This window comes from Ruditapes philippinarum, unplaced genomic scaffold (genome assembly GCF_026571515.1).
Source record: "Ruditapes philippinarum isolate M1 unplaced genomic scaffold, ASM2657151v2 ctg629_1_1_1_1, whole genome shotgun sequence".
In the NCBI taxonomy this organism is placed as follows: Eukaryota; Metazoa; Mollusca; class Bivalvia; order Venerida; family Veneridae; genus Ruditapes; species Ruditapes philippinarum.
The window spans coordinates 21,310-33,275 of NW_026858135.1; the positions used below are offsets into that span (position 1 = coordinate 21,310).

Below are 11,966 nucleotides of genomic sequence, written 5' to 3' on the forward strand. Positions count from 1 at the left end.
TCTGGAGACAGACCAATTTTACGAAAAATGATGTCTCAGTTGAGTCACGTGATTGGGTTATCTACCGACCGTGATATGGCATAGCACATCACCATTCAAAAATCAAATTATAAGATAATGTTTTGTTAAATCAATCAAAACATTACTAAAAGCTAACTCTGACTACATTATTTTATCAGTTTTTACTTTAAAAGTACCAATTTTATAGATTTGCAATGAAATTAGAAATTTTTCGTTCCCGGTATCAAGGTAAAATCTACTGCTCATATTTGAAAATAGGTCCAAGTTTCATGAGCTTTTTTTAAATTTATGCATTGTTGAATGACAAAATAGAAACTGATTTTACAGAGAAAGGATGTTATTAAATCGTCTCATGTAAAAATATTATAATATTTCACGATGTTACAGTTGAGTTCACACTAAACTTCCCACCCTTGTGCACTTCTAGTGCACTAGAGCTGAACTAGAAGTGCACACGGTGTGCACTACTAGTGCACTAGACCATATGACCAGACTTGCCAGGGAAGGTGACAACTAAATGGTTTATTGGATAATTGCATATCAAGTGACAGGGGGCATCCATTGTTAAGCTGCTGTAAGAAAAAAAAACTTGGGAATATTCAAGAATATAAATAAGTAAATTTTAAAATCAGCAGTTTTAACATTTTAGGTGATACCATGTTAAAGCTTATTTTTTTATTTATTGTAATCATATTTTTATTAACCAGTATTAAACTGTAAGTGTAAAATAATACCCCTTAAAATCAAATTTATAGAATTAATAAGGTTAATTTATTGCTCCGTTGTGGGTAATTAAATAAGTGTTTTTAAAGCTTTTTTTAATGGCTATGTATTTCAATTTTTCTAGTGTACAAATTGGAAATTCAGTGTGATAATTCTGGCCTTATTAATTTAGAAATTTGTAACAACATTAACTTTTTTTCATAAGCTCAAACGAATCAAGGAAAGGTTTGTATTTAAGCTAAAATATTATTTCTATAATATATAACTTAGAGACAATTCCTCATGTTCAATATTAAAAGAGAATATTAATACATAGATTTTAAAACTATCAATATACTTTGATAATTTAGTATTAAACTTTGTAAGGCTTGCATATGTTTTAAAGATATAAATAATTAAAATATTATCCATAAAATAAATAAATTTGATAACTTTATTCATGACTTCAATATTAGAAATCTAATGTATAAAGGGAATGCTTTTATTGAAGAGGAAAATCTCAAGTCATGCTGTGTATTGTTATTTTCTGAGAGGGACTGTTTTCATTATACCACTCTCCTGCTGATAAGAGGGCCTCGGGGTAAATAACAAAGAACAGTCAATTTTGCAGATTATAAGTATGCATTGAAATTCGCTGGTTTTCTCAAAATGCATGTTAGACATAAGCCTGGGATTCATTAGTCGTTGGCACTCAGGCTAGTAAGTTATATAGATAAATGACCATAATTTTTGTAACATAAAAAATATATACAAAAAATACGAAAAAAAATCATAATGGCATAAATACATATTAGATATTATTGTGTCTAAAGCGGAATTTTCTATATTTATCCATTTTTGCACATTTTTTGCCATTCTGCATAATAATGTGTATTGGTGTTTTAATATAGTACCCTGCTGATAACAGAGTCCCTCAGGGTAAATAACAAAAGGCAGATGATAAATATAAGTAGGCAATGTAAATTCTGTTTTCTCTGGATGTTGGTGCAAATAAATTTCAATACAGGTAGTACAAAAAGAAAAAAAGTAAACTGAAATATTTTTGCGTTTTATATTAATAAACTTATAAAAATAATCATATCGCATAATTATGTTACAATGCATGAAAAAAAGAAAATTGGTTGGTGTAGTCTCAAAAATGGAATTGAAAGATTTTATAATCTTTTTGTTAATATCCATGTCAGTTAAAGTATACTAGTGTCCCACAGGTACATTAAAATACTTAATCAACAAACATACCACCATTATATATAAATATTTATTTTCAGAATAATATATATCTTTTATATTAATCTTAGGTAATTCTCAGTTTGAGAAGGTAAGAGAGATTAAAATTAGATAAAATTGACAAAATTTAGGCCAATTATAAACATATTAATTCTTTAATGTATTAAAGACTATTAAAGCTTTAAATCATTACCTTTAACTAAAGATGAAAAATAACTAATTGGTATAATTTGCCCCCCCCCCCCAAAAAAAAAAAATAAATAAAAAATGACTGAAATTTGTTTAATTAGCATTTTCAATGTTTCATATTTCATTACCATATTATAATAGAATAGAATCATATTAAATATTAATTAATTTTGTTTATTTATGCACTTATCAACATTAAAGTTATAATTATTTATATTTACTTATTCTAACAATTGAATTTTAAAGTACAAAATCAGTAAAATTTATGACTTTGAAAAATTATTGTTCTAATATTTTACGCCATATTTTACAAAATCCAATATTCACAACTTCAAATTTATTATGAAAAACTATTATACAGATATCTGTATTTATCTATCTTTTTATAAAAGTCAAATTGCTATTCATTGAAATAAAAGGTAACTGCTTAATACATATAATAGGTCTGGTGCACTACAAAAGTGCACTTATGGAGTGCACTAGTAGTGCACTTTGAAGTGCACTAGTAGTGCACATCTAGTGCACTCCTAGTGCACTTTGTGTAACCTTTAGTGTGAACTCAACTGTATTTGCAAATATTTGATGTTTAATTTGGTGCATTTTCAAAATGGCGCCGATTATCGGCAAATATTCTGAACAAACAATCTATGTTTTTAAACCCAAAAGATTTGGCCCTTTTTAAAAAAAATCATTTCCTTTAAAAATTTTTTTTACTTTTTTCAAAAATTTTTAAAAATTTTTTTAATACACCCTATTTGTTTAAAAATTTTTTTTTTTGCTCTTATATTTAATTTTCGCCCTTTTCTTGAACACTTACATAATTTGCTTATAGCAAACTATTCCGAGTTATACCGAGACATGTTTAATTGTAGCGAGAAGGGTTTACATAGTGCGTTTCCAGACCATTCTATTTGAAAGACCCTGCTATATCCTATTATCAGATTAATTGTTTTTCATGTATGATGTAGGATGGTGCGCATATCGTCAGCTTTTTCCGGTCAGACACTTTAACCCAGAGTTATGGCCCTTGATAAGGTTATGCCATATGCAAGAAAAAAACGTTTCCGCGCTACTTTTCTGCTACTACTGGCTGAATTCAACGAAACTTTATGGGAATCTTCAATACCAAGGCAAGAGGTGATGTGCATATCGTTGCCTTGTTCCGGTCAGACACTTTAACTCAGAGTTATTTTTTATTTTTTTTTTATTTTTTGGTTTTACGTCACATCGACACAGTATCGATCATATCGCGACATTCCAGCTTTACTGATGGAGGAAGACCTCAGGTGCCCTTCCGTGCATTATTTCAGGCACGAACGGGCACCTGAGTAGAACCACCGACGTTCCGTAAGCTAGCTGGATAGCTTCCTCACATGAAAAAATCCAAAGTTCTTATCGGGATTCGAACCCACAGCGGTGAGGGGCAAGTGGTTTGAAGTCAACGACCTTAACCACTCGGCCACAGACGCCCCAACTCAGAGTTATGGCCCATGATTAGTTATGCAGTATGCATATAGAGAAAAAATCATTTCCGCGCTACTTTTCTGCAACTACTGGCTGGAATTCAATGAAACTTTATGGGAACCTTCAATACCAAGAGGAGATGCGCATATCGTCGTCTTGTTCCGGTCAGACACTCTAACTCAGAGTTATGGCCCTTGATTAGTTATGCAGTATGCATTATCCATATAGAGAAAAAATTGTTACCGCTCTACTTCTCTGCAACTACTGGCTGGAATTCAATGAAACCTTATTGGAACCTTCAATACCAAGAGATGATGCCTGGCATATCATTGCCTTGTTGGGGTCAGACACTTTAACTCAGAGTTATGGCCCTTGATTAGTTATAATGCAGTATCCATATAGAAAAATATTCGTTTCCTCATTACTTCTCTGCAACTACTGGCTGGAATTCAATGAAACTTTATTTGAACATTCAATACGAAGAGGACATGCGCATATTGTAACCTTGTTCGGGTCAGACTTATGACCCTTGGCTTGATAAATTAGGCAGTGTACAACCAGAGCAATAATTATTTCTGTGCTACTTCTCTGTAACTACAGGCTGGAATTCAATGAAACTTAATGGGATACTAAGAGGAGATGTGCATATAGTCGCAGGGCTCTACAAATCCTATAGTCCGACGTCCGGGACAACTCTAAAACCACTTGGGACAACTGACAATAAGCAGAAAGTTAGTCCCGGACAAGTCAAATTTGGACAGATGCTTATCTTGGACAACTGTAAAATTATGTTTATTAATACGACCGTTCACAGCATGGTGCGCCGGTAATCTTCGCCTGAGGCAGTCAATCTCAGCAGTTGCTACGCTGATTAATTTTACATTGCCACAGGCAATAAAAATAGATAAGACACTAAATGTTTGATAAAAATCTTAAAGACAAAGTCCAACATTATTATAGAAATGTCAAAAACATTATTAAGTCACAGACTTGGTCTTTGAAGTTGATATATTGACACAAACAGACAGTAATTTGTGCCGTGAATTGCAAGTTTGGATTTTTTTTTGTTTTAATCTTTTTGATGAATTCCTAAGTGGAAAACAATTTTAAAATATCCAAAAAGCATCTATTATGAACGCGTTCGAACAAACAATAGTCAAAATAGTATAATTTATCCTTTTTCTTATTTACCATGTCCAATGTGGAAACTGAGAGAGGCCATGGCTAACTAGATTCATGTTAGAATAATTTTACTTAAATTTTCAAGATCAAGGATAAAAATTCAGGAAAAAAAATAAAACTGAAACAAAACATATAGGCCTACACAGGCTATTGAACTTGAACAGTGCTGAAAGGTACCTGGGAAGAGTGCTGAACAATCAAAACTATTTCAGTTGAAACAAAATGCTCTATTTTATACTAAATGAAATACAAAATGTAACTTAAAATTTTAAAAAATTAATTGTTATTACTTCTTCTTTGGATATACATACTACGCATACTGAACATTTACCGAGACTTGGACACTTGTGGTCAATTTTGGGACAACTCTATTCCAAAAAAATTTGTAGAGCCCTGAGTCGCCTTATTCCAGTCAGATACTTATAACTCAGATTTATGGCCCTTGATTAGTTATGTAGTATGCATACATCTCATTGGCATTTCCAGATATTACTATTTAACACAAAGTTATGGCTCTGTTATTTCCCTGAATATTTATCAGGTTCAAAGAATATTACTGTTTATGCCATGATTATTATATAGAGAAAGCCTTATGTCTTCAGTTGTTGTGTTAATAATAACCAGTACTCGGCGGGGGATATAAATTCAACGAATTTGCTTATTTGATTAAAGGATTAACGACACATGAAAAGATATCTGCCTTTAATGTGGTTGGATACGTACGTATTTATATATTTAACAAACGCATGTCTTTAAATTGAAATTATACAAATCGCGTGCAAATCGTGCCAAAGGTTGTTAGTATAAGTTTTTATTCTCCAATTAAACGCCAAATTTGTTTTTGATCAGTGTTTTTTTTCTTTATATAACTACTACCCTAAAACGGTACCATTCCCAATAGAAAATAGACATTAAAATTCCCAATTTCCAATGTTAAATTCCCAAAATGGCTGTTCAAAATGCCCAAAAGGCCAAGTGATTTTTCTAAAATCATTTAAATCCAACATATTCATATAAATCACCATTCAGTAGTTCTATTTTGACAGTAGAAGCTGTTAGCTATCTTTATTCATGATGTCTAATCTCATTTGTAGCTGAAAAAAATGCATTAAAAAATTCCCAATTTTAGTCAAAATAACGCATTTTTTCCCAATCACTCTGATACCGGCACCATTCCCAAAGTAGAGAAAAAAATGCTGTTGATGGTGTATGCCTGTATGGTAAATATATGAAAAAAGGTTGATTTATTCGATACGTTGACTTTTATATGCAAGAAATTCTAGAACTCAGTTTATTACAGCTCCTCTTTAAGATCAATGTAAAAATTTATTTATGGAAATTTAATATTAATCTTTACTAATTATTACATGGTAATTGAATATTTGGTTATTACTTTATCACTTAATGTTTAGTTAATATCCACTGCAAATATCATTGTACTGATTTTTTTTTGAAAAATAGAAAATAAAATAAAAAATAAATACTAACTCTTACAAAAAGCATGTATGTATTATCATGTTTTTAATTGACACGATCTTTGAATAATGAGATCAATTATACGCACCTACATTAAGTTTTTAGCAACCTTAATTTCTGTTAATCTGTCGTCAGTCTGTAATCCATTCAGGGAGGAGGTAAAATTATCAAGGAGATATACAACATTTTAGTTTAAATTATCATTAAAACTCTTGATTTATTAAACATTCAAGTTGCACTTAATTACATGTTTGCAAACTAACCTGTCTTTGTAGTTTTACATCAAAGCCATGGATGTGTGCTTAGATATAAAAGAGCATTAAAAGGCATACATGTAAAAAAAAACGTTATTTTATTAATAATTTGATTTCAATCAAATTCATTAAGATTTAACATAAAATAACTATTCAAAGACATTGATTTATAACATAATAGTGACAGTTAATCAAAAGTAGGGGACATTTTTTAGTTGACCATTTTAGGGACGAGTTGACTCTTTGAGGACGAGTTGACCAAAAGTTGGGGACGAGTTGACCAAAAAGGTGACGAGTTGACCACGGGACGAGTTGACCACGGGAAGAGTTGACGGATTGCGATCTGACTATATAGATACATTCACAGGGAAATCTGTCATTATTTTATTAAATCTAGATATATATAAATTATCATATATAAAGTGGAAAAGGAAAAAAAATGACAGAATCCCCTGTGGATACATTATCAGGTTGTATTTTGCACATGATTTTGAACAATTAATGTATCGAGCTATCATGAACAATTAATGTATCAAGCAAATTATCATTAAAAGAAAATTTTAATTCAAAGACGCAAATTAAATCATCCATGTTTTATGACATCTTGGTTCTTAATACCTTAATAAAAAGCCATATTTTTTCTTCTTTATTTACAATGTAAACAAAGCGACAGCTTTGTCAAGGTCAATGCATTGTGTTGATATACACAATTACAAGCTTCAACTTTTGAGCCATTTAGTTAAACTTCTTTTAATTTTCAAAAAAGTCCCCATGTGATTAAACTAAAGGTCTTTCTAGTGAAACTCGCATAAAAACTAGTGAAAATCACGCAAAAGATTTACTCATGACCACCTCTTGGAAAACAAATACTGGTAAAATCCTTTATCTTCTTTTGGAATATTAAATACTTCTTGTTGTCCAGTGTCCACCCCTCTAGTAAATTCATGGATTCACGCCTTTATGATCATTTTTATGCTCCCCGAAAAATTTCGGGGAGCATATAGTCGGCGCCTTGTCCGTCTGTCCGTCCGTCCGTCTGTCCTTCCGTTGTCTTGTCCGGAGCATAACTTGAAAACCCTTGGAGATAATTTGTTGAAACTTCATACAGTGGTAGAGGGCATCGAGGGGGAGTGCAGTGTCAAAGAACCATAACTCTATTTTGCCCGGTTTTTGAATTATCTCCCCTTATAGAAAAATCTTGTCCGGGGCATAACTCTAAAACTATAAGAGATATCAACATGAAACTTTGTAGGTGAATAGATCTCAATGGGTAGATGTGCAGTGCATAAGAACAATAACTCTTTTCATCCTAATTTTGGAGTTATTGCCCTTTGTTAATTTTAATACTTTGAACTTTGTCCGGAACATAACTTGAAAAACCCTTGGAGATAATTTGTTGAAACTTCATACAGTGGTAGAGGGCATCGAGGGGAGTGCAGTGTTAAAGAACCATAACTTTATTTTGCCTGGTTTTTGAATTATCTCCCCTTATAGAAAAATCTTGTCCGGGGCATAACTCTAAAACTATAAGAGATATCAACATGAAACATTGTAGGTAGATAGATCTCATTGAGTAGAGGTGCAGTGCAAAAGAACCATAACTCTTTTAAGCCTTATTTTTGAATAATCTCCCCTTTTAGAAAAATCTTGTCCAGGACATAGCTGTAAAACTATAAGAGATATCAACATGAAACTTTGTAGGTAGATAAATCTCAATGGGTAGATGTGCAGTGCACAAGAATCATAACTCTACCTTGCCTAATTTTGGAGTTATTGCCCTTTGTTTATTTTTACTTTTTGAATTGTCCGGGACATAACTCAGAAATCATAAGAGATATCATCAAGAAACTTTGTAGGTTTATAGATCACATTGATTAGACGTGCAGTGCAAAGAACTGTAACTCTGCCTTGCTTATTTTGGAATTATTGCACTTTGAACTTTTTCCACGGACATAACTCTGAAACTACAAGAGGTGTACTTTCCTGTGTCCAAAACCTATTTGGGGAGCATCATCCGGCTCAAACCGGGCTCTTGTTATTTTTTGGATAAACTCTTAAATTTGTGCATCTTTTATTTTCAGAAAGAGAATTTGTTTGATGCATTTTTTCTACCAGAGGAGAAAATTGTGAAGGTTCAACACCTACTGAATGAGGAGATAAACTTGCAGCTACATCCAGACACCCACGCTGACAACCCACTCAAACTTTATCCTTCCTACATAGAGGAGGTTCCAGATGGCACAGGTATAACAAAACTAATTTATTGTCAGGATTTTGAATTAATTTATTAGATCATTACATAAATTATGAGAAAGACTTCAAATTTTACTTTGATAGCCTGCTAAACATACATTTTTGTAAAAAAATTGCTGTGATAAACATATACATGTATCTGTGTAAGAAAATTGCTGTGATAATCATATATTTGTGTAAGAAAATTACTGCTGAGTTAATCATATATTTGTGTAAGAAAATTGCTGTGATAAACATATATTTGTGTAAGAAAATTGCCATTCATTCAATTTGAAATCATCTGTTTTTGATAAAAACCAATTTCTTTATTTGTCATTCCCAATCATAATACTGAGCATACAAACCAGTAAAAAGATATTTAAATTTTTATTTTAATTCTTAATTTTCTACTTACATGTACTTCCTGTTCTTTTAGAGAGTGGACAGTTTCTAGCTGTTGATATTGGTGGTACACGTTGCCGTGTACTTTTAGTGGATGTACACAATGGCAAAACATCAGCAAAAGTGATTAAAGAAGATCTTCCTGCTAAATGTTACACTGGCTCGGGAGTGCAGGTAAGCTCCTTGAACTACGAAATGAAGATATTGTATTATGAACCTTATATTTTAACATGTATTAGAATGTAAGGCAGATTTTTGATAAGAAGTAAAAATAACTATTAACTAAAAATGATGTGCAATTTATGTGTGTTAAAGTTTTGTTTAATTGTATAGCAATAACTACTTTTGCTGAATTGTACATTATATTGTTGTTACATGTATGTGACATGCATTTGTATTAATTAATTTGGAAAAAAATAATACTTATCTGTTTCACAAAGTGTATCAACCTCCAATGTTTCAAGGGGTCGACTGTTTATTTTATATATCTCATATTTACAACAAAATCCTTGATAAAGATGGGTTTAACCCTGCAAAACGTTGGCGGTTGATAATTAATACATTTTCATTATTGGTTCCTAGAGCGATTTCTAAAAAAAGATGTAAAAAGAATTTAAGATGCACAAGCAGAAATTATTTATTTTAATCACCAACATCTTAGTTATTTGATGTTTGTAGGAATTGGGACATGTAAGTTTATGCAAGCAAAGGCAAAATCTAAATGAATTTTGCAATAAGTATTATGTTAAAAAAGCCTCAATTCATGTTTCTTGCTATTCTGTATGTATTCAGTAACATTTTATACATAATTGTTAAATCTCATGAAAACCACAAATTACCTCAAGCTAGTAGTTAGTAAAATACATAGTAACATACATACATGTACATTGTATATGTATATATGCTAAGTCAACAAAACAATTTATTCAAAGTTTACCATCATGTCATTTGAAGTCACATCCTGACATAATGTTTGGATGGCTGATGGTTTGACAGTGGGAAAAAACATCTGTAAAGTATATTGAAATGTTTATCCTGAAATTTGGCTAGTGAAAAATATATGACCCTTTTGCAGGTGTTTGATTTTATAGCAGAAAAACTGCATCAACTTCTGACAGAATGTAAACTGCAGAACACACCAGAGCCAATCCAGCTTGGATTCACCTTCTCCTTTCCAATAAAAACTAGTGCCCTAGAAAAAGCTATTCTTGTAAATTGGACAAAGGATTACCGTGGTGATGATGTGATTGGAATGGAAGTTGGGCAGTTGTTAGAAGATGCCATTAAACGAAGAGGCGTAAGATCGTTTTAATAAAGAATTAAAATTTTTAATATAGCTGTGTGAGGAACCTAGGGCCATCTTGGCCTTCTTGTTTATGCTATCCAGCATTGAGACAAGTGGAGGGTTTTGTACATTGAACAGCTCTTGTTTGTACTCAAAATAGATTTGATATGTTAAATTCTTATTTTAAAGCCCAACGTATCAATTACAATTGTATATTCATTTTTTAAAAATTGAATAAAATTAATGTTCTAATTATGTGACAGCTTAGATTTTAAATCTGTGAAATTGCTTGATAATGAAGAAGACCTTTACAGTGTTTAATCACTCTTGAGCCTGCTGTAACTATCCAGAAACAGTGTCAAATAAGGAAACATGGTCAAGTCCCCTGCAGGGCTCGATCCCATAATCATAGGTTGAGAAGCAGACAACTTAACCACAAAGTACAAATTTTAATAACAATGTTACAGGACATGAACATTAAATGCTGCGCAATAATAAACGATACTATTGGCACCTTGATGTGTGGAGCGTTTATTGACAAGGGGTGTAAGGTCGGACTTATATGTGGTAAGATTTTTAGATTATCCTTTTAAGAGTTGTGTTAGTTTTCAATTAGATATGTAGAGGATATTGAATGAGTGTGTGGTAATTACTAAATTTATTGAAGGACTTGAATAAAATTAATAATATGCCAGCCTCTGACGAGTATGATATTGTTTTATTCAACAGGTCAATCAATTTGATAATCAATTTGACAACACAAGTACAATATTCTTTAATCACATACCAAGAAAAAGCTGTTAATAAAAATAATAAACTTTTTATCATATGTGATTGAGTGGTTGTTGCTTATAAACTACTTGCCTTTTACCGCTAGGGGTTAAAATCTCGATAGGGATTTCGGATTCGTTTATGTGAGGAAGCTTTCTAGCCAATTCACAGAATGTCAGTGATTCTACTCAGGTGCTTGTTTGTGATGGAAATGATGGACAGGACACTCCTCCACCAGTAAAGCTAGAAAGTCATCATATGACCTGTACTGTGTTGGTGCAATGTAAACCTCAATAAAAAATAATTAAATAAAAATATTCATTGACATGCTGCAAGGGAACATTAACATGCTCACATGTACTGAATTTTCAGTATGAACAATTTAAGGGACTATCATCTATAGAAAGACTTCTGTTATGATTTGCAAGAAATAAAATTGCAATTAACATAAAAAGAAAATGCAGAATGTATTTCCCGAATTGACTATTGATAGCTATGACAATTTTGGAACTGCTGCAGTGCATTTGACAAAAAGTTTGACAGTAAATTTGTGTTCGCTAAGTAATTTTTTGTGTTCGCTAAGTAATTTTTGTTAACAAATGTAGATGTAAAATTTCTTAATTTTAAGTTGTTAATGAATGTATTTATATTGATATAACTATGATAATTACTGTTATCTTATATTTATACAGGTACTGGGACCAATGGTTGCTGTTTTGAACCTATTGAGAATTGTGTAG

The 11,966-nt window shown here is 31.7% G+C and overlaps 1 protein-coding gene across 1 annotated transcript; it reads left to right on the forward strand.

Annotated features, from left to right (window-relative positions):
* The first annotated feature begins 5,999 nt into the window (after window positions 1-5,999).
* Window positions 6,000-11,966, forward strand: LOC132752237 (hexokinase type 2-like). Its single transcript, XM_060742554.1, has 5 exons — window positions 6,000-6,026; window positions 8,618-8,780; window positions 9,205-9,344; window positions 10,246-10,467; window positions 11,919-11,966. Exons 1-5 carry the CDS (start codon window positions 6,000-6,002, stop codon window positions 11,964-11,966), a joined length of 600 nt encoding a protein of 199 aa, XP_060598537.1.

Coding starts and splice junctions, on each gene's coding strand:
- LOC132752237 (XM_060742554.1), top strand. CDS start 6,000: ATGCTGTTGATGGTGTATGCCTGTATG. Junction 9,345..10,245: donor ACACTGGCTCGGGAGTGCAG/GTAAGCTCCTTG, acceptor ACCCTTTTGCAG/GTGTTTGATTTTATAGCAGA. Junction 10,468..11,918: donor ATGCCATTAAACGAAGAGGC/GTAAGATCGTTT, acceptor ATATTTATACAG/GTACTGGGACCAATGGTTGC.